Source organism: Myotis lucifugus, unplaced genomic scaffold (genome assembly GCF_000147115.1).
Source record: "Myotis lucifugus unplaced genomic scaffold, Myoluc2.0 scaffold_108, whole genome shotgun sequence".
Taxonomy (NCBI): domain Eukaryota; kingdom Metazoa; phylum Chordata; class Mammalia; order Chiroptera; family Vespertilionidae; genus Myotis; species Myotis lucifugus.
Window position 1 is genome coordinate 227,704 of NW_005871156.1, and position 21,136 is coordinate 248,839.

The 21,136-nt window shown below is 47.0% G+C and overlaps 1 protein-coding gene across 4 annotated transcripts in view; it reads left to right on the plus strand.

Moving 5' to 3' along the window:
• Positions 1-21,136, plus strand: part of TGFA (transforming growth factor alpha) — a 95,395-nt gene that overhangs the window by 22,592 nt on the left and 51,667 nt on the right. For 2 of the 4 annotated variants that reach the window (XM_014459371.2, XM_006092949.3), the window contains one exon: positions 9,126-9,179. In XM_014459371.2, the coding sequence (XP_014314857.1) occupies positions 9,126-9,179 (54 nt within the window). Of the gene's footprint in view, positions 1-5,734; positions 6,459-9,125; positions 9,180-9,443; positions 9,795-21,136 lie in introns of those variants that run through there. The other 2 variants (XM_014459372.2, XM_014459370.2) reach the window with 2 other exon arrangements.

Consider the following 21,136-nt stretch of genomic DNA (forward strand, 5'->3'; position numbering starts at 1 on the left):
CCGTGCATCCTGGTTAACTGTTTGATTGGAAGAGGTCATTTGCCCCTGTATGCTATTTGCATTATTGGCAAGGGTCCTTTCAGACCACCAGATCAGAAGACAGCATTGTTCTGTAAGGCTTTCAGGTGGGTAGGGAGTTGGGGAGAATGGCGAGGAGAGGTGTATTGTATCACCCTCTGGTCCATAGAAACAAAGATATCTCAATAAGGCAGCACCCACCTCTTCCTGCGAGGGTCTCGAGGCTTTTTTATTTAGCCATTTATTTTTTGCACACTTTCCTGGAAGTCAAAAGAGCACATGTCATCTTCCTTTACAGCTGCAACACTTCTCTGATGCATGTGGTATCTGTCCTGGGCATTAATTAGGCCCTCGACTCTACAGAACTCAAAGCACTTTATAAATATTCTCATTTGCCCCTTGAAGTGGGGAGAGAAAGGTAGTAATCAGTTCTCCTGAGTTGATGGTGGGAAATGAGGTCTGGGCTGAGAGGGACAGGGAAAACCCATGTGAGTGACTGGGGTGGGCTGTGCACCTGCCCTGCTGCTGACAGGGGTCAGTAGGTGAAAGGTGAGAATGCTACCTGCTGGAGTGGTCAGCAGGGCGTGTGGAGGACATGGGGGTCGAGCTGGGCCCGGAAGACTGGTTAGAAGTGAGGTCAGGGCAGCAGGAGGGTTTTCTAGGCGTGAAAAAACTAGCGAGTTTATTTAGGAGACCTGAGCCAGATACTCACATTTGGGTGGATATTCACAGAACACAAGTTAGTGTGTTTGCTTCCGTTGTGTCTCCTCATCTGGATCGTAAACCTGTGGCAAGTCCTGCCTTTGCCTGAGGAGCCCCTGAAGATGTGCTCAGCAACCTGCAGCTCCAAGCCATTCAATGAGCCCTACACCCCTTATCACGCCCTCTGTCTTCCCCTGCTTGGGGTCCGAGGTGCAGGTCTTCCTGTTTTCTCATAAAGTTTCAGGAGCGCCTACAAAATGAGCTAAGGATCTGAAAAGAAAAAACGTTTCAGGGGTCGTCTTATCAGTGACGAAACAACTGAGGATCATCTTGGCATGCGGTTCAGCAGCTGCACTCCCGGCTCAGAAGGGCGACACTTCCCCACACTCCCAGGGCCCTCTCTCCATGCTAGCGAGACTAGTTAACATCATTGTTGAAGCAGAAGATGCATTTTAACTCACCACCCATCTGAATGGTGGTGCAGCCCCACATTTGTAATGGAGTTCAGTGTAAATGGTTTCCAAGAATTGGAAGGACTCATTTCCATGGGACAAGTGCACTGCAGACGTGAGAGAAGGAACTGTTAGTCCTTTGCTATCTCAGCAGCACCGAGAACTGTGTCTGCCATGTGGTGGGTGCTCAGTGAGCACCTGTTGAATGAATGCATGCCAGGGTTTAAGTGTTCATTTCCACTGAAATCAGAATGAGAACCAAGACTTAGAGCTTAGACCTGTGGGGGTCTAGGATAGATGTGAGGAGTGAATTACCAAGGATCAGCTGGTTTTTTATTCCCCATGTGCACACTCTCAATACTCACCCCCTCCAACTCTGTGACCTCTTAGAGAAATTCAGTTCCAAAAACCTAACTAAAGTACAGGTGTTATGCCAGGTGTGAGGGTAGATATGAGTAAGGCACCGTTCCTGACCACACTAGAGGTCAGATGTGAAAACTTGAACTACAAGGCAAATCTAATAAGGACTTCTCCAAAGAAATGATTATTTCTGACGTTTGAGTGAAGCTTTGAGAGGCAAATTTGATATCCATGGGCAGAGGGAGGGGCCTGCCAACTTGAGAGATGGGCACAATACATGTTCATGGTAACTCTCTATAATAGCAGCTACCATTGATGTGCCACTCAACCTACTGCACATTTCTCATGTGTCCCCTCATTTCTTCTCTAACCCTGTGCAGGAGCTGGATTGCTTTCTCTCCTCTTACAGTGAAGAAAGCTAAGGTTCAGGCAGTGAAGCAAATATCGCACAGCTGCAAGGACTTGTCAGGTCCCCAGTGGTGTGAACCCAAGGCCCCAAGCTCTGAGTGAGGGCAAGTCATGTGCAAGGAAGGGGTACAGTGCCTGATGGGAGTGGTGGGAAGAGCAGGTGGAAATGGGGTTTAGGACCCGGACCTGCACCTTAAATCTCTGCTCAGGACTTGGACTGGGTTCTGTGAGCAGGGAGCCCTTGGTGGGGGGGTGGGGGTTAGAGGGAAGGAGTGCTATGGTCCAGCAAGTGCTTCAGGAAGGTCTCTCTGGCAGCAGGAGCAAAGTAAAAAGGCTGTTGGCAGGAAAATCAGTTAGACAACTATTGCGATAGCGCGGGAGAGATGATGAGGCCTGAACTGGGGCAGCGGCAGCAGAGGCAGGGGGATGGATGAGATGGACAATGCGGAGGCAGGTTGTGTAGGAGGCCTTGACTTGGATACCAGGTAAAGGAGAGGGAGGGATGGATGATGTCTGTTGGGCCTTCAGCCCCGCCCAGAAGTGAAGAGGAGGAGGTGGAACAGGTCAGGGGATGAGACCAAATGAAGTTATTTTTAAACACATGGTTTGAGGGCCAGGCCTCTGGAGAGTGGTCAGGGTTGAAGATGGTGCTTGGGGCAGAGGAGCAGAGGCAGTGCCTATGGAAACGGGGATCTCTGTGCTGCCTTTGGTACTCCATCTTCATCTGCCTTCACTGTGGTACAGAAGATTCCACTTCTCCCTGACTTTGCGTACTCCATTTCACTTCATAATCCTTGCAGTAGCTGTATGAGGAGGTGTCATCCTTATGTACATATGAGGACACCGAGTGAGCAAGATTGGATAACATAGCCAAGGTCTCACAAGAAAAGAGTGGCAGAGTCAGGATTTGAACCCAGGTCTGATGTCAAGGCTCCTTTCTGCTGAGTCAGAATTAGAAAATGGTAGAGGGTTGCAGTGTGGACACCCACCTGTTTATTTCTTCCACCTCCCTGATCCTAATGGTTCATGCTGAAAACTTTGGTATTTCCTAGCCACAGAGATACTGAGAGGGAAATGGAAAATACCTATGAGCATGCAGGTAGCACTGGCTTATTTTCCATGATGTCATAAGGCCTTAGCCTCATCAAGTTGGACTTTGCTGCCTATGGCCACGCCATTAGGAAGGGCAGCCTCGGGCCCCGAGCTCACTGGCCCAAGTGCATTCCCTCATAGGTGGTGAGCTTGCAATATATCGTCAAGCCAAAATCAAGACTGCACTGTGCTCGCTTCAGCAGCACATATACTAAAATTGGAAGATGACATGGGAAATGTAGAGATGGAACCTAGTTCACTTTTAGGTTCAGATTTAGGACCTCTTCTGTCTTCCGATATTTGATGTAAAGGTCATCGTGCTAAATTGAAAGACAAAGTTACCATCAACTGAACACACTCATCGAGACAAACACACATGACCTTCTTATTGTCTGATCCTTTTTCAAGGCAAGGGGTCCACCTTACAGAGAGTTGGAAGGAGGCCAGTGGTGGTCCCCCTTGCTGGTGCTCTGTGTGCTAGATGGTTCTGCCTCTCTCTGCCTTCCTCTCTCTCTAAAATATAAAGAACCTGTGAGTGAGAGAGGTGAAGTGACTTGCTAAAGGCGACACCATTCATGGCTGACCCTCGTCTCTGGGCTCCCCTTTAACTATGTTCCCCATGTCACAGGACATACATGGATTATGTCCAGGAGAGAAGAGGAGGAGGTGGTCTTTTCTAGCATTTCTGAGTTCTTTGCTGTACTTCACAGGACAAGCAGAAACAAAGTAAAGCCAGCTGGGCCTGTAATATGAGCCTGCAATGTCTGTCACTTACAAGCTGGGTGGCCTTGGGCCGGTCACTTCGTCTCCTGTACCTCCACTTTCTTACCTGTAAAATGGGAGCATAATAGTACCTACATCTTAGGACTTGCTTAAAGTATGGAATCAGACAATGCAGGGCACATAGTAAGTTGTCAAGCAGATGTTGCTGCTATTATTATTATTAATGCCATTAGCCACAAGGGCAATCCTATGACTGAACGATGTGAGGAGGGAGCTCAGAAGACCAGTCAGGCTCTGGTGGTCTTCCCTCCACCGCCTGCCCCTGGCCTAGAACGGTCTACCTGGTGAACGTGTCCCTTGCCACAGCTGTGTTTGGGCGCAGGGGTCGGGACCTCGCTTGTGTGGTTTGGAACTGAAAGCTGCCCCTCCCTGCATAGTTGGTTTCTTTGCTCCGTGCGAAAGGACCTGCCACCTGAAACACAACACTAATCTTTTCAAATAATGTCTCGATAAGACTCTCTCCTTGGGTAGCAGGGTCCAACCTGTGTTTTGAAAGCAGTGATCCAGATGCTGGGATGGTGAAAGAAAGAGCCCTCTGTCCAGAGCCCGTCTGCCCAAGGTGACTCATTCCTGTGTCACATGTTTCTAAACTCTCCTTGCCATCCCCAGAGTTTTCCTAATCCCGTCCGGCCAGTTCCGCCACAAATTCCTCTGCAGCTTTGCCTGACATCGTCTGAACTGAGTGTCACTCGAGTCGGTGAGCTGAGGCAAATGTGAAGTGCCACCTCCTCCAAAAGCAACCATGGCCTGTCTGAGGGCTGGCCTCCCTGTGCTGGGGCGATGGCGGATGCCCTGGCTGCTTTCTGCATTTATGGAGATTGTCACGAGGGCCGGCTTGTGGTCTCCTGGCCTCCCCCTGCTCCTACAACCTTTCTTCCTAATCAGTTCTTACCCTGCAACCAGCATCTTCACCAGGCTGTCAAAACCTCTTGCATTTAAAAAGCCTGTTAAAGCCATAAAACCTTGCAGTTTCTGCTATGCAGTTAAAATCCGGCCATGTTTGCAGATAAAATTTAATGTTGGGATGTAATTCCTGAGGGAAGAGGCCTTAAAACCTGTACCAGCAGGTCCTGGGTTCCATGTGACCCATTTACACATATGTTCATGCCCACGTGGCTGCTCCAGGGGTATCCCCTGTGGACCGCATGCTGAGCTGCGGGATTCTCGCCTTCTAGGGACCACCCTCCACTACCTGAGCTCCTCGCTCTGTCCCTCACGACCCCAACGCATGGTAGGAGAGGAAGGGGGGATCCTAGCTGCCCCCCAAACACCCACACTCCTTTCTGCATCTCGCTTGCCTGACTCCTGCTCCTCCTGCCTGCATTTGTTCTTTACCCATAAGCCTTTCCTCACCACCACCCCCTCTAACTCGAGGGCATCCTTCATCCAAAGGACCTGCTGCAACCTCTCTCCATCCTCCCCACATCTCCCTGACACCAAAACCTCACCTTCGCCCCCTATGTAGAAAACCTGGCTTAGGGAACCCAAAAATGGATGAGATGTGGAGCTCTTGATTTTCTCGGAGGACAGCGAGCTGATCAGCACTGTGGAGTGGGTAAGATCCTGGAAGCAAACACTGGCTGTGACAGGCCAGAGCCGGGCATGGTCCAGAGCACCAGAGCTGAGTGTCCACAGAGGAGACAGCCACCAGGCTGATGAGTGGGAAAGGATGGAGGGTGTCCCGTGCTGAAGGCACAGCCCAGGTCCCCATCCCGTGCATGAGTGAGTGGCTGCACAGAGGGGCTGGGGGAGGGCTCCCTGCTTTGTGGTCCAGGGGAGATGGGGGCCCAGCACCTCTCAACAGCATTTCCCATTGACGCCCCTGTGAGTGGGTTTCACGATGGCTCCATTATGTGTACTCACGAGATTAACAGCCTCGCCTCTCCCGACATTCTTTCTGCTGGAACTTCTTATTGCCTTTCTAACAGCTGAGTTGTAAGCATTGTAGCCCTTGTCTTTCCTGGAGGGCAGGTCTGGTTCCCACTCTGCGTGGGGTGGGGGTGATCAGCCTTTCATAAGGCTTTCCTTCCGTTGTGTGTGGTTTTCCCCTCACCAATCTCCCACCTTTTTTTTTAAGTCCATCATCCAGGGATTCCCCTCTTTGGAACTATTTAAACAGACCTGGGATGCTGGCAGGAGCCACTTAAAAGGATTCCTGCCCCAGAAGGAGGCTGTCTGGGTGGCCTGTGGCAGGAGAGGTCCAGCTTTGAAACTCAAGCGAGAGGTGCCTGCGGCTTCGGGCCACAAGCCTCTGTCTGAACTGTGCCTTGTCTCCTGCAGCCAGTGGGCGTGGCGGCTGTCCCAGGGCTGCGCTCTCCCCACACGGGTGCTCCAGGGAAGGATCGCCTGTGTCTCTGATGAGCCTCAGAGGCCACATGTTTCTGGAAGGCCTTCACAGAGCCAGGCTTTCCAAGCACAACCAGGGGTGCCGGCGGTCTGGACACCTGGGCCTACGCAGATTGGCAGTCAGGGGTCTGGATGTTCACACCCTTGCCCCTCAGGAGACCTTGCTCGCAGAGGGGGAATTGGAGGCCATGCAACTTCCCAAGAGGCAATGGATGTGGCCTCTAGAAGAGAGGGCTCCAGCTTCAATGCCAGACCTGCTGAATCTGTCGTTTGGACTCATTTCGGAGGCAGTAACTGGTGAATACACACCTACCAATGTGTCATGACAGGCTGTGGTCGGAAGGACTATTGTGTGTGTGGTAATTAAACGCTGTCTTGGGCATAGGAGTTGGACAGACTTGAGTTTGAATTGGGCTGCAGGAGCTTGGGCGCATTTCTTAACCTCTCTAAGTCTGTTTCCTCATCTGTAAAACCACGTGTTTCCACAGGCTGGACCAGAAGGCAGGGGGCTGGGAGGTGCCTATATTGTGGGTTATTCTGAGGACCCCATAAGACAACCCATGTAAAAGTGCTGGGCGGGAACTGGCACCTGCTCACTAAGTGTTACCCACCTACTTGAGAAGTGAAAGATGTGACCCTACTTTTTCAGTCTGGGACCTTCTTAGGGAGCTCACCACATGGTGAAGGGAAGCAGAGGCCTCACCTTTCATCACAGCCTTAGCTGGGTTGTGCCTCAATCAGGTTTATAGAGAGAAGCCCCGAGCACTAAGAAGCTGCTCTCCATGGAACTAGTCTTCTCACATTGCTCAAATTATGAATCAAAACCTAGCGTCTTTCATCTGTGGGACAAGGTGGGTTTGCAAACTCTGATTAGTTCCCAAAACACCTACGTCACACTCCCAGAGGAGGAACAGAGGGGGCAAGTAACATGCCCCAAGGCTGAGGGGCGGCCCTTCCCCAGCCCTGGAGAGTTAGCGATGCTTCTGCTCTGTCCTGGCTGCAGTTGGACGATATTTGCTTTCTTGTCTTGGTTTTGCTTACACAGAGGTTGACATGGAGCCCAGGAACTGGACTTTCGCTAACTTACGGAATATGGGCCCAGGGAGGGAAGTGGCAGGATAAATCATCCGTTCAGGGACAGTTTGTGACTGGCCAGTGGCACTGCTTGCAGAGAGGTATGCAAAGCATCCCCGCGTTGTTATGCTACTACAGGTCACTGGCTGGCTTTGGCCCTGAGTGGTTTGTGGTGGTGCCAGCAAAGTCAGTGTGACAGGTCCCAGCTGGCAGTGTGGAACCACTAAGGCTTCTGGCTCTGGCAGGAAAGCCTCACTTCAGCCCTTGGAGTGCGGATTACAAACTGAGCCTTTTACATATGTCCGGGGAGCCTAGGAGCTGTGCTCCCAAAAGTAGTGTGTATTGAGCAGCACAAAAGAACTGCATAGGGAAGACAGGATGATTTTACTCATCTTCTCTTCTTGTTCCAGCCCAAATAGCTGGTCCAGGCCTCGGTAGGAGCCTTTGGGAAAGGCCTGAAGGAGAGTTGTGAGCATGACTGCTCTTTCTGTTCCAAACGTGTTTCTCCACTGAGTGTCAAGGCTTCTTTGTCTATCCCCCGAGTGGGAGAGGAATACAGACCTCACAGGCATGGTGGGGTTTGCCGTGGTCCTGTGCAGTGGGGAGGGGGGGTCACAGTGAAGAACTGAGCTTGTTTTCTGCATGACTCGATTCATCTGCCTTCCAGGCTAGCCCCTCGGTGGCCCGGACTCTGTGCGGCCACCGTGGCATCTTTTGCATTTCAGTTTTAGGAAGTCATTGTGGTAACTCAGTTCATGCTGATTGCATAACTCGTAAGAGGTTCCTTTTTCATTAGAAATTTGCTGCAGTGTTTCCAGAAACCTCTGCTACTGTAACATCTGGGCACCCAAGGTCTTCCGTTGACAGGGGTGGCTTCATGGGCATGTGACTTGTGTAGCCGCAGTCTCACGCTCAGATGGGCCCTGAGCAAGTGATTGGTGCTGCGGCTGCAGTCTTGAAATTCTTGATAGCTTTATCTTTAAATTTGTATCTCATAAGTGAAGTCCAGTGGGACAGTGGAGTGTGCACAGGGGCATGTGATCCCACCTCCTGCTTCCCCTGGTGGGATAGGGACACAAAAATGGTTGAGGTTTGGTGCATGCAGCCATGGCATCTCAGGACAGGGCTTGGTGGCAGCTGTCCTCATGATGATCAGTGGATGACTAGATAGGTATGAGCCTCTCCCCTATCCCTGATTCAGGTACCTAGTACATCCTGGTGCAGAGGTTGTAATACCCTTCGGGGTCACCTATCCACCTCTGGTTGGGGCACCTGGCTTTTGGAAAGAAGAAACAACTGACTAGACTTTCGTGCCTCTACCTGGGTCACTGCATATCCACCCAGATGCTGCTGGAAGGGATACTGCCAGTCAGTGGTCGCATATGCCCTTGCACACTCTGTCACTGGGGACCCTGTGCCTGTGAGGGGCTCTGCTCGCCTTGCAATTATCCCCATACTTCAAAGACAGAAGTGACATATAGCAAATAAAAAATATCATGACATGCACAACAATGTACTTAATGCCCCTGAACTCTACCCTTTAAATGGTTAAAGTAGTAAATTTTATATATATACATTACCACAATAAAAATATTTATATGGTATAAACAAAAACAAGAAACATCATGACAGGTGGAGAGAGAGAGACCATGGAAGAAGGGAAAAGGCTTTCTGTTTAGTACTTTTAATGGCACAGTGTTCCTGCTCTTAGAACAAGGGTCCTGCATTTTCATTTGGCACTGAGCTCCCCAAATGATGTAGCCAAGCCTGCCTGTGGCCGCCTTGTAAAACTACCCAGTCTTTACCTTTCCAGAAAGAATCCTGCCCTCAAATCCTGAAAGGCACGTGCTGCTGAGCTGACTCTTATCTCTCTCTCTTCTTCCCCCACAGGTCTTGTGTTGGCTGTGTGTCAGGCCCTGGAGAACACTACATCTGCCTTGAGTGGTGAGTCCTGTCCCCTCAGCCCCTTGGTGTGGGATGGCACATGGGGGATGGGCAGGGAGCAGACCTTGGCCAGTTTGTGGAGCCTGAGCTCTAAGCTTCCCTCTGGGGCTCCTGCTGCTGTGCTCACGCCCAGCTGTGCCCTGAGCGCTCTCTGCTTGGCCTCCCATGGGCCAAGATTGTGCTGCTGGGAGATCTGAACTGCAGACCTGAGGGAGCTATTTCCCTGCTCGCTCAGGGCTCACCCCCTCCCATCCCTCTGTTCAGACAATCACTGTGGGCAGCAGTGCTGGAAAACAGCCTGCAGGCCCTGAGAACTTGAAACTAGCTCATCTAATAGTCCATCTAAAGAAGAGCCCAGATTCTTGAGCCCTTGTGTCTGCCTCCGCCTGTGATCTTTGGTTAGTTATGCTCTGGTTTGTCTTTTGACATTTGTAGTAACATTTCCCTTGTTTCATTTTAAAGACCCTAGAGAAACAGATTGAAAAGTTTGGGAAATGGAGGAGGCTAACCGCTCATGGTCAGAGTGCTGCAGAAGCATCCCCGTTACATTCGCACATCACTTTTGTCCGTGTGCACTAATAGTGAGGCATAGTGAGGAGACTATTTTGATTCCTGCTTTTTAAACTCAAGGTTTGGAGTTGTGCGCTTTTCCATGTTTCGAGAAACTTCTAAATTTTATCCTTTTAAAAATCACGATGTTCCATTAAAATGGACACGTGTAATTGAATTAAGTATTCCCCATTAGGTAGTTATGTTGCCTTCAGTTCAAGTTATGATGCTACATTTTTATGCCTAGAAGCTTTTTCCTTATTTTGGATACTTTCCTTAGGATATATCTTCAGGAGCAAGAATAAATATATTTATGATCCTTGGTACAAATGGCGAAGCCACTTTCCAAGTGAATTTGAGCTGATTTTTATACCAGTAATGCACGAGTCTGCCAGTTTCACAGTTCCCTCATTGGCATGGGGTATGCTCCCATCTCTTACTGCAGTGACCCCTGACCTGTCTGTGTCTCCCTAGTTATTTCAGGTCAATGTTGGTGTGTGTGTGTGTGTGTGTGTGTGTGTGTGTGTGTGTGTTTCACCCTTGGCTAATTCAATATGTAAAACCATTTTTAATGTTTACTAAGAAAACATTCATACTAGAAGAAGAGAAATGGTAATGAAATCAATCCCCAGATACCCATCACCCAGCTTCAACAATTAGCATCACTTTGCTATTTTTCTTTCATCTATTCTCCCATCTTTTTTATTTTTCCCTTTGCTGGGATATTTTAAAGCAAAGCCCACTTATGAATATTACTTTCATCTAACAGATAAGGACTTTTCAGAGCAAAGCCACAGTCCATTACACCACAAAAGCAACAATGATTCTTTTTTTGTTAGATTCTTAAATATGGAGGGTAGATGACGATGCTTTCAATTTTGTGACCCTTCATTTAATTTGCATTTCCTTTCATGGTTTCATATTTTGCTTTCTACTTATATTACCTTTCAGTTGAACACTGTTTTTTTGTAAAACATGCTCATTTACATACTGCGTGACTGACTTTCATGTCTGAATTCCTCCTAACCTCTTATACTCTGGCTGTCGGCGGGCTCATTTACTGAATCCCAGACTATCCACTCAGGTGTAAAGATGGGTCGTTTTAGGACAGAAGCGACAAGGGCTTAATCCATGGTGTAAATATGCAGGTCTCTGCACTCTGAGCATTGACAGGAATGAGAAACAATAGTGGATATAAGAAGGGTTTGGTACATTCCTGAGTGAGTGCTGGAGCAGGACTGCAGGCATACTCGGGATCAAGCTCAAACACTTCGATGGAGCAGCATGGAGAGAAAATTGCAAACTCCATGTGCCAATCAAGGGTGGTACCTGAGCTTAAAGGAATAGGGGCGGATCCCATGTGGCTTTCTTGTAATTCTTGTGGGGAAAAAATTCCATGTTCTTATTACTTGACAGTTAACCTTGGCTTGTCTTATTGAGGTTTTGTTGATTTCTTCCAGTCTTTCTCTCTTTTAGATCCCCAAATGTGCAGGGCAGATTATGCCAGAGGCATAGGAAACTGACATTATTCTCATCAATAAATGCTTCTCAGACATCTGCTTTGGGTGGGACTTGGAGGGATGCGTGCCTTGGGCTGGAGGTCAGGAATCCTGGGAGTTGGGCCCAGCTGGTCTCAGTTTTACCAAGTCCTGGAGCAAGTTATTATTCTGGCTCCTATTTGGATCTTAGTTTCCTCATTTGTTGGACTTGCATCAGGAACGGCCTGTAAGATTTTTCACATGTGACCATTCTAATGAATTGGTGGAGACTCCTTGGAAAGCTTTGTTGAGAAGGATTATTAGGCTACCTTTAGGCTGTTAGGAAATACAGGGGTGATCCATAGGCAATGCCTGCCTTGGACCCAAGGTAGGGAAGTGATAGTGTGACTGTCATGTATTTAATTCTCTTAGAACCAGACGCTATTTTACACTCAGGTTTCAAGACTCTCTTGCTGAAACTATACAGTCCTTCTCTGTCCTTGTCCTCAAAGGGCCCACCATACAGGTGAAAAGGCAGCATGGGAACCCATGAGAGCCTCGTCATGACCTAAGGCTACACAGGAGTGAAATCAATAGTCTGGGGGTTAGGACAAAAAATTTTATCTGGTCGGTTGTCAATTTGTAAAACATGCAGAGAAACATTAGCTGGAGGCAGGGTGAGGGTGACAGCACCTACGGCTGAGAACATCTGTCACACCCTCCCGGGGAAGGAGTTATGACCTGTCTTCAAAAAGCACCTTTTAATGTCCCTTAAGAGGGACAGAATGCACCCGGTTAAGTTGTTGGGTGGCTCCTTGCTTAACCCTCCTAAATGTTGCACAGTGCTCAGGCTGCCCATCTGGTTCTCATGTTTTCATGAGACTCGCTCTAATGACTGAGGGGTGTGGTGAGGGCCTCGCTCAGGCACCTGGGAGCCAGGCTCCAGGCTTCTCTCTGCTATCTGTCTTGCATGATCACGGTACTTAGGGCGGTTCTTTAAACCTCTGAACTACTGCTCCTTCCTCTAGCCTGTGTCTAATCCACCCACATGGAATCGGGGAGTGTTTGAAGGCTTGCTTAATTTAGTGTCAGTGGTGGTGATGAAAGAACACGGAAAATTCACAGTGGTGTCACTCCTGGGAAGGTCACCATTAGCAGCTTGCTTGAGGAGGTGGTAGTCAGATTTTGATGGTGACATTAGGCTTAACTATGTGGAGAGGGCGAGTTTGGGCTGGAGGTGCACAGGGGGAGGGCAAAGCAGATGATAGGAAAAAGTCTTGGAAGGTGTTACTTGTTGGGGAAACAGGTAGAACATGGGTCAGACAGCAAGCCAGGGATCTGTTTATTGCTCATCTTGCCAAACAAAAGCTTCTCAGAATGCAAAGTGCTTCCCCATTCCATTATCTGGAGTTTTCCCATGTAGAGCTGCAGTCATTCTAAAATTAGAAGGCTCACGTGTTCTACCCAGGTACATGGTGCACTGGTCCAATGTGTCTTTAGCACAAGAGACTTGGTGTGTCTTAGTTTGAGAATAAAAGCATATATATCTGTGTGTGCCTGGACTTGCTTCCATGCTTAGAGGAATGTAGCATCTCAGAGAAGGAGGGACACTCCGTTCTGCTCTAGGATTTATCCTTGTCATCCAATTCCTCATTTTAGCTTCCTTTTTATTTTCAAATATGTTTTTATTGATTTCAGAAAGAGGACGGGAGAGGGATAAAAACATCAATGATGAGCTAGAGGCTACACAGTTATCACTGATCGGCTGCCTCCTGCACACCTCCTACTGGGGATCGAGCCACAACCTAGGCATGTGCTCTGGCCAGGAATCGAACCATGACCTCCTGGTTCATGGGTCGATGCTCAACCACTGAGCCACACTGGCCGGGCTACCTTCCACTTTTTGCAAAGGAAACTGTGCTGGGTCAGAAGGAAGGTTGCTCAGGGTAGTAGACAGGCCAGAGGATATGGAATCAGGGACCATAGTTCTGACTCACTATCTGGGTGACCTTAGTGGAGCCCTCTTAAATCGCCCTGCACCTCGGTTCTCCCATCAACAAGATTAAGGAGTGGCATTAAGGCATTGTCTTTTCAAGCTGTGAGTCACGAAGTCACTTTAGTGGGTCATGACCAACTTTTTTTATGTGATTGAATAGCTTAGAATAGAAAATTTTGGAGTGCATTATATGAAGAAAGGACCAGTATTGTACCATGAGGCTCTTGTTTTCATTATTGATGGATTCCTATATTCAGCATCATTTTACTTGTAAGAGCTGTACCCATATTACACCTTTATAATTTCCAGATTTTATTTCTTTAGTGAAGGAACTTACACACTTGCAAAGTAAGTGCCATAATCCTTCTAGACCTGTATATTTTCACCTCCCCCTGCTCCCCCCACACACACACATACCCACACCTGGTCTCTAGTTCTTATTTATTCCTAATTTCACAGTTATTTTAATCTACTCACCTTTATCAAGAAAGTCTTCCCAAGCATTCAACTTATAATAGAAACCACAGCTCTTTCCTTATGAAAAGACATTTCATTAGTTTACGTAATAAGTAATTAAATTACGTAAATACAATAATGAGTGCAACTGACAAACAGACTTGGAAATAAACACAAATGTCCTTTGGTAAATAGACAGCTTACCTGGTAAAAACAGAAATGGGCTAGAAAACTAGAGTAGCCAACTAACTGAGCTAAGGGTCTAGATGTTTTAGCAAAGGAAAGGAGAGGGTGGAGTGGGTAGGTCAGGCTCAGTGAAGAAAGCATCCACCATCTTTGAAAGAAGCACAAAAGTGACACAACTCCATGATTTTAAAAAAAAAAAAAAAACAACCTAGGCCTATTGAAGCCTTACTGTTCTCCCACCTTTTAGTGATTTTTACATTTATTTAGTGCACATTAATTAAGTACTACCTCATACCAGGCGTTGTGCTAGGCTCTGGAGATACACATGAGGATTACAAATGAGGCCCACCATCACAGGGCTTAGGGTCCAATTGCTAATGTTGGTGATTTTTATATACCAACGTCAATCATAAACATAGACAAAGTCCTGATCTACCAAGATGGATTTCTTTGAAGAAAAGACCTGCTTCTACTATATTCAGACTTCCCATGTTTAATCCAAGTGGCAAACTGTCTCATTTTCATTCCCTTTGTTACGTTGCATCTTACTCTGTTTGGCCCGTGGTGCTGGGCTGTTTTTCCAGCTGATCCATCACTCTTCTGGTTGCCGTGGTCCATTCGTGAAGCTGGCACAGAGGGTATTTCTGCCAGGAACCTTGCGCTGCAAGAGCAGAACCCAACCACACATCAGCCTAAAAAGGGGTTGGTTTTAAGGAGTCAGCCCTTAGAGAATCCACGGCAATGCTGAGCTGCCTGCCCACGGGAAGTGCAGGAGCCAGGGTGACCGCTCAGATCTCCACTGCGGCAGTTTGTGGCCATTTACTCCACACCTACCATAAAGATAACAGCAACTCATCTCAACTCATCTCACTTTTGTGCCTCTTAGCTCATAGTCTCGAGGGAGAATCTGATTGGTGTGTCTTCCTTGGTTAGTGGTCACCCAGCAACTGTGGCAGGGTTGGGAAGAGAAGGCTACAGGGTAACAAGGTGCCAAAGTGCAGTGTGGGACTTGGGCAGGGCAGAGTCCCTTATCAGACCTGGAGGAGTCAAAGACCAGCCTCCCTAATCCAGAGTGATTCTTTGAATCACTCATTCAATCACATATTTATTGAGCACTTACTATATACCAGGCTCTGATCACAATAGAAAAAGGGCCTTTTCTCAAGGACCTTCTACTCCCCTAAGAAAGATAGACATATTATGTTTTAATATATCAAATCAGCATATTTTTGAGAATATCAATATTGAATGGTAGTGCATGTGAGGTAAGGTGGCTGCGTATATCACTAATGGGTATAGGTAGTGTTTGCTGAGAAAACAGATAAGAATATAGCCCCGAAATCTGAACTTTCCGTCCTCAACCACATTGTGCTAAGCCTGATGGGAAGAAGCTGAGGGACACATCCTTATAGGCTGAGGTGCCTTCCCCTGAAGGCAGCAGCCCTTCCCCGTCCACGGAGCTCTCGCTCCTCCTCAGCTGGACAGTGCTGGGTTCTGGGAGTCCGTGAAATGTCTGTGTTCCAGGACTGACTTTCCAGCATTCACTCCGGAGCTTGGTAAAGAGAATCACAAACCTCGGAATGTGGGCCATCACCTTAAAGCATCCTCTTCCCTGTCAGCCTTGCTGTGATGAAAGGGAGGCTTTGAGGTACAGGCATCAGCTTTGTTAGCTGAGAGCCCGAGCCAAGTTTGAGGATCACCCTGGAGTGTCTGGTTATTTACTAATGAAGGGACCTGTGGCTATTTTAATCCAGCCAGGCTCTGGTGTCCGCCTTAGCAGGCTCGGCACCTGTTTGATTTACAGATTCATTCTTAGCTTTCCTGTCTTGGAAGTTATGGCCCAACTCCCTTTCCTGTCTTGAAAGTTATGGTCCAACTCCCTTATCAGAATGTGCAATGGAACATGACTTCACACATCTGGCCATTTTATTACCAGGTTGCATTGACTAAAATATTTCCTAAATACCAAAACACGCTAGTGTTAAACAAGGCGGGGGGGGGGGGGAGGATGGAGAAGTTGAAACAGACTGGAGGCCTGTTCCATTCACATGCCAGTGCCATGAGGCCTGGGTTCAGAACACTTTTCTTCCCCGTTGTCACTTAGCGACCAGGCTAGCAATCTTTTTCTTTTTTTTCTGAGCCTATTTTCATCCTGACTTTTGGGAGCTTGGGATAGAGTGAAATCTCTCTCTGCCTTACACAGTAGGTCTAGAAAGGTACTTTGGGAATCTTGAAAATAGAAGGTGTTAGATCCTCTATGAAATCTGCTACAAGGGAATCTTTCTGGTGCTCCGTAGCACGACAAATGGAAAAATAATCATGAATCACGTAAAACAGCCCATGGAGCCCCTATAAAATTCTGGGTCTAGCAGGCTTTCCACTTGATGTGCTGTTAAATAAATGCAGCCCAGCACAGGGAAGGGCTCTAGAAAGCTAGATGCACATCTAACCAAACGATAGCCAGATTATAGTTGTCAGTGGAGGCCATTTCCCAAGGATTGAACCCTAGGCCAGTACTTCCCAACCTTTTTCAGAGTAAAGACCAAAATTTTTTAAATATATTTTATTGATTTTTTTACAGAGAAGAAGGGAGAGGGATAGAGAGTTAAAAACATCAATGAGAGAGAAACATCTATCAGCTGCCTCCTGCACACCCCCTACTGGGGATGTACCCACAACCAAGGTACATGCCCTTGACCGGAATTGAACCTGGGACCCTTCAGTCCACAGGCGCACTCTATCCTCTGAGGCAAACCAGTTAGGGCAAGACCAAATTTGAACATCAACAGTGTTTGAGGTCTCTCAGATAGTCATTGTGCCTTTCGCATTAAATTAAATAAATAATGTGACATAACAAAGCTGCTATGAGAACTCAGTAACACTTGAAAAGAAATTTGTATTTTATTGATCACAGTAGAATCCGCATAGTAATAGCTGAGCTAGAACTTATAATACTCTCACTTTATACTGGCTACTGTTCTATATAGCCTCATTTAGTTCCTACAGCTCTAAGAAGAAGGTAATATTATTAGCCTCATTTTACAGTTGACAGAACAGCAGCAGAGAAGTTAAGTAACGTGTGGCGGAGCTGGGGTTTGATCCCAGATAACTACAGAGGTCTAAGCACTTCTCCTCTGTGCTTTTAAAAATGCACACATATATCTCATTCCCACCACAGGTATTGTTTGAGGGGACATTTACAAACACCTGCACTATTAAGTAACTGTGATTCTCTTCTTTCCCCTTCCACAAAACAGATTGGGAACTACACTTTCTTGGGTTTTTAATCCTCCTTGCCACTAAAAATTAGACATATATCTTAAAGCAAAGTATGGGCATGTGTGCATATGTATGCATGTGCATATGTGAGCATTCCTGTGTGTACATGTATGTATATATAATCTCTAATCTTAGGTTCTTAAGACGAAACTGTGGAATCTTCTTTTATACATTTATTCTTCCATCCATCAAAGACTGACCCTGTTCCTACAACGTGCGAAGTGCCAGTGGAGTGACTAAGACATCGTTCCTGCCCTTGAGAAGCTCCCCGTCTCACAGCAGAACTGTCTGGCTAACAAATAATCATACTCCTGTGTGGCTTGCCTGCTGTCAGGTGCGGTGGGAGGGGCAGAGGGAACCCAAATTAGTTCCTTGGAGGGCATCAGGGAAGGCTTCTCAGATGCGGTGACTTTTCAACTGAGTTTCGGAGGCTGAGGTGCAGTTAAGCAGGCTGGCTTTGGGGGAGGGGATGTGCCTGCAGGGGAATAGAGGTGAGGCTGGAAGAAAGCAGCGGCCGGCTGAGGATGCCTGTGCATGGACGTTGTTCTGAAGTGTATACACCATTATTATTGTAAATGTTTGCCTACATCTAGTCACAGGTCGGTGCTTCCTGAAAAAATCTTTTCATAGGTTTCTGTGAAATGGCTGTGTTACTAGGCTTCTGAACCACAGAGGATTAAGCCGATAGGGCTCCAAGTCACAAAATCCATGTAGATAATTACACGGCCCTCCCACTCTTTCGCTTTATTATGTGCAGTGTTCCCCGTTTGCCAGCTGCCTTGGGTGTATATCCAGTGGGGGGTGGTTTCTAGGTTAGAAATTCTCACATTATTCTGAGAGCTTCTGCTTTACTTGATTTCATCTTCTCATTAGCAGGTGAGGGAATTGTGTCTTTTTTATCTATTTAAATTTGGCTTGATGGAAAGGTGCCTAAAAATAAAATCATTAGAATCTGATAGCACAGTAGTTACAGTAGAGTTTAGAGCCAGGTGGCCTGGGTTCAAGTTTTAGCTGTGCCCCTTGGGGGCTGTGACCCTGGGTGAGTTACTTAACCACTCGGTGCCTTGGTTTCCCCATCTGTGAAGTGGAGTTAACAATAGAGCCTACCTCATAGGGTCATTGTTCAGATTAAACAATATGACATATGTAATGTGCTTGAATAGTGTCAGGTGCACAGTAGGATCTATTTGTAAGATTTACAAAGAGAGAGAGAAAGCAGGAACAAACATGTAAGAAATAGTATCTGAAATACCAAGATGGCCTGAGCCAATTGGTGGCAAGGATATGATTGACGTATAAAGACAGAAAGGGCTGTGACAGAGTAGGCCATATACTAGGTAACTCAGTGCTCAAGGGCCTGCGTGTCCTTGAAACTTAAAGAGTGGCTCAGAGGACGTCCCCCTCTGCTCGTCAGGAAGTGGAGTCATGAAACGTGCTACTCTAGCCGATGCAAAAAAATGAAGCTTGTCTTTTAGAATTACTGTACCCAAAGCAGAGCAGACACAGTCTGCCCCTTCGGTGACGGTTATGGGAAACATGGAATGTTGTGCTCTATTCTGAGCAGTGAGATTTAGGAGGAACAGAGAGCAACCACCATGTGGAAAGGCTGAAAGCCGGTTGAGGCCCAGAGGGCAGAAAAGGAAGAGGGGAAGCACAGAGAACCCCAAAGAAGAAGAACCCCAACAGGCCCACACCCAGACACATCATAATTAAAATGCCAAAAATTAAAGACAAAGAGAGAATCTTAAAGGCAACAAGAGAAAAGAAAACTGTTACCTACAAAGGAGTTCCCCTAAGGCTGACACCTGATTTCTCATGAGGAACTCTACAGGCCAGAAGGGAATGGCATGAAGTACTCAAGGTAATCGAAAGCAAGGATCTGAGACCAAGATTATTATATCCAGCAAGGCTATCATTCAAAATAGACAGTCAAATAAAGAGCTTCCCAGACAAAAAAAGGCTAAAGGAATTCATCACCACCAAGCCAGCATTATAAGAAATGCTAAAGGGATTGCTATAGTGAGAAGAAGAAACAGAGAGAGAAACCTAGCCATACAGAATTAAAATGGCAATAAATAAGTACCTATCAGTAATAACCCTAAATGTAAATGGATTAAATACTCCAATCAAAAGGCATAGGGTAGCTGAATAGATACAAAAACATGACCCAACTATATGCTGTCTACAAGAGACCCACCTCAAAACAAAAGACACACACAGGATGAAAGTGAAGGGCTGGAAAAAATTTTTCCATGAAAATGGAAAAGAAAAAAATGCTAGAGTAGCAATACTCATATATGACAAAATAATGAAGACCATCACAAGAGACAACAAAGGTCACTACATTATACTAAAGGGATCGATCCAACAAGGATATAACCCTGGTAAACATATATGCCCCCAATATAGGAGCACCTAAATATATAAAAAAAACTTCTAGAGGACTTTAACGGAGAGATGAAAAGGAAGAGTGAAGTCTCGGCTCCCGGTGCCCAGGGCCCAGCTCATGTCACAGGGCCACAGAGTGAAGACAGCACCCTCACTTGCTTGAGGAATTCACATCCCCACATGCTACTTGAAGCCCTTTGACGCGGTTGTTTAAAATAAGATAGAGCTGTGTTGCTCCTCCCTCATGAGAGGGTTTAGGGCAGTGGTTCTCAACCTTCCTAATGCCACGACCCTTTAATACAGTTCCTCATGTTGTGGTGACCCCCAATTTCATTGTTACAAATTGAACATAATTAAAGCATAGTGATTAATCACAAAAACAATATGTAATTATATATGTGTTTTCCGATGGTCTTAGGCGACCCCTGTGAAAGGGTCGTTCGACCCCCAAAGGGGTCCCGAACCACAGGGTGAGAACCGCTGGTTTAGGGAGAGGTTGATAATTACATGTGGGGACTATTTATAGCAATTTATATGAGAAGAGTTCACTCCTGTTTCCCCTTTTGATTCTAATGAGTTAGAAATGTATAAAGATGGGGAAATAATTAGATAGTTAAACGAGGAGTATTCCTAATTGAGAAACTGAAGCTGTTGAGATTAAATGGCTCTTAGGATTAACCATCAGATGACAAAATGGAAGAAACTCCATTTTTTTCTAAAAGAGAAGGAAAGTTCTCTGGGACCCTGGAGAAAGAGGATGATATACTAAAGGGACCATTGGCCCAATTTGAGTTGACTTACTTTTCTGATTTTTTTATTCTCATAATTCAGTGTGAAGGCTGATTGCAGAGGGCTGTGCTGGGCATCATAGATGGACAGGATCACTCCCTGCCCTCATGGTCCCTCAAGTGATGGGAGTGAGGAACAGAACTACAGACCTTTAGAAGAGAATGCAAACCATTCAAACCTTTAATGAAATGCCTGTCCCCCAGAGTTATAAGTCAGTCAGCGTCAGGAAGGGCCTGGCCGGCTGTCCTCTGCCTGAGGACACTGAAGGAGGCGCCTGGGGAGGGCATATTTAACTGTGTTCCACCCTGGACGTCCTTCCCAGCTTGGGAATCAGCTTCAGCAACGACAGGACGCTTGAAAATGTGTGTTGGGAGGATCCTAGGTGTTCAGGAACCAGGAGCTCTCGTCCGTGAACCAAGGTAAAGCAATAGGAGCCGAAGTAGGAGACATGTGACCTGGATCTTAAAGAGCAGGTTGCCTAAGCAGAACCTTTCACAGGTGCAGGTGACATGTGAAACCACTGGGCCGCTGGGCTGCAGCAAAATAATGGGATGAGAGTGAGGAGAGATGACCCCAAATCTTATTGCCTTAATAGCAAAAGTGTAATTCTTACTCACCTGAAGTCCACCTTGGGCCCTGGGCGGCTCTCCAGGGAAGCTGATGGTGCTGGTTGAACCTCAGTATCAGCAAGTGGGATGCAAGGTCTAGTGATGGCAGCTAACTGCTCTCACCCACATATGTGTCACTTTTTAGTGCTCACATTTCATTGCCTGAAGCAACTCGTGTGACCATAACCTGACTTCAAGGGGCTGGGGATGACCAAGCCTTCTGTGTGC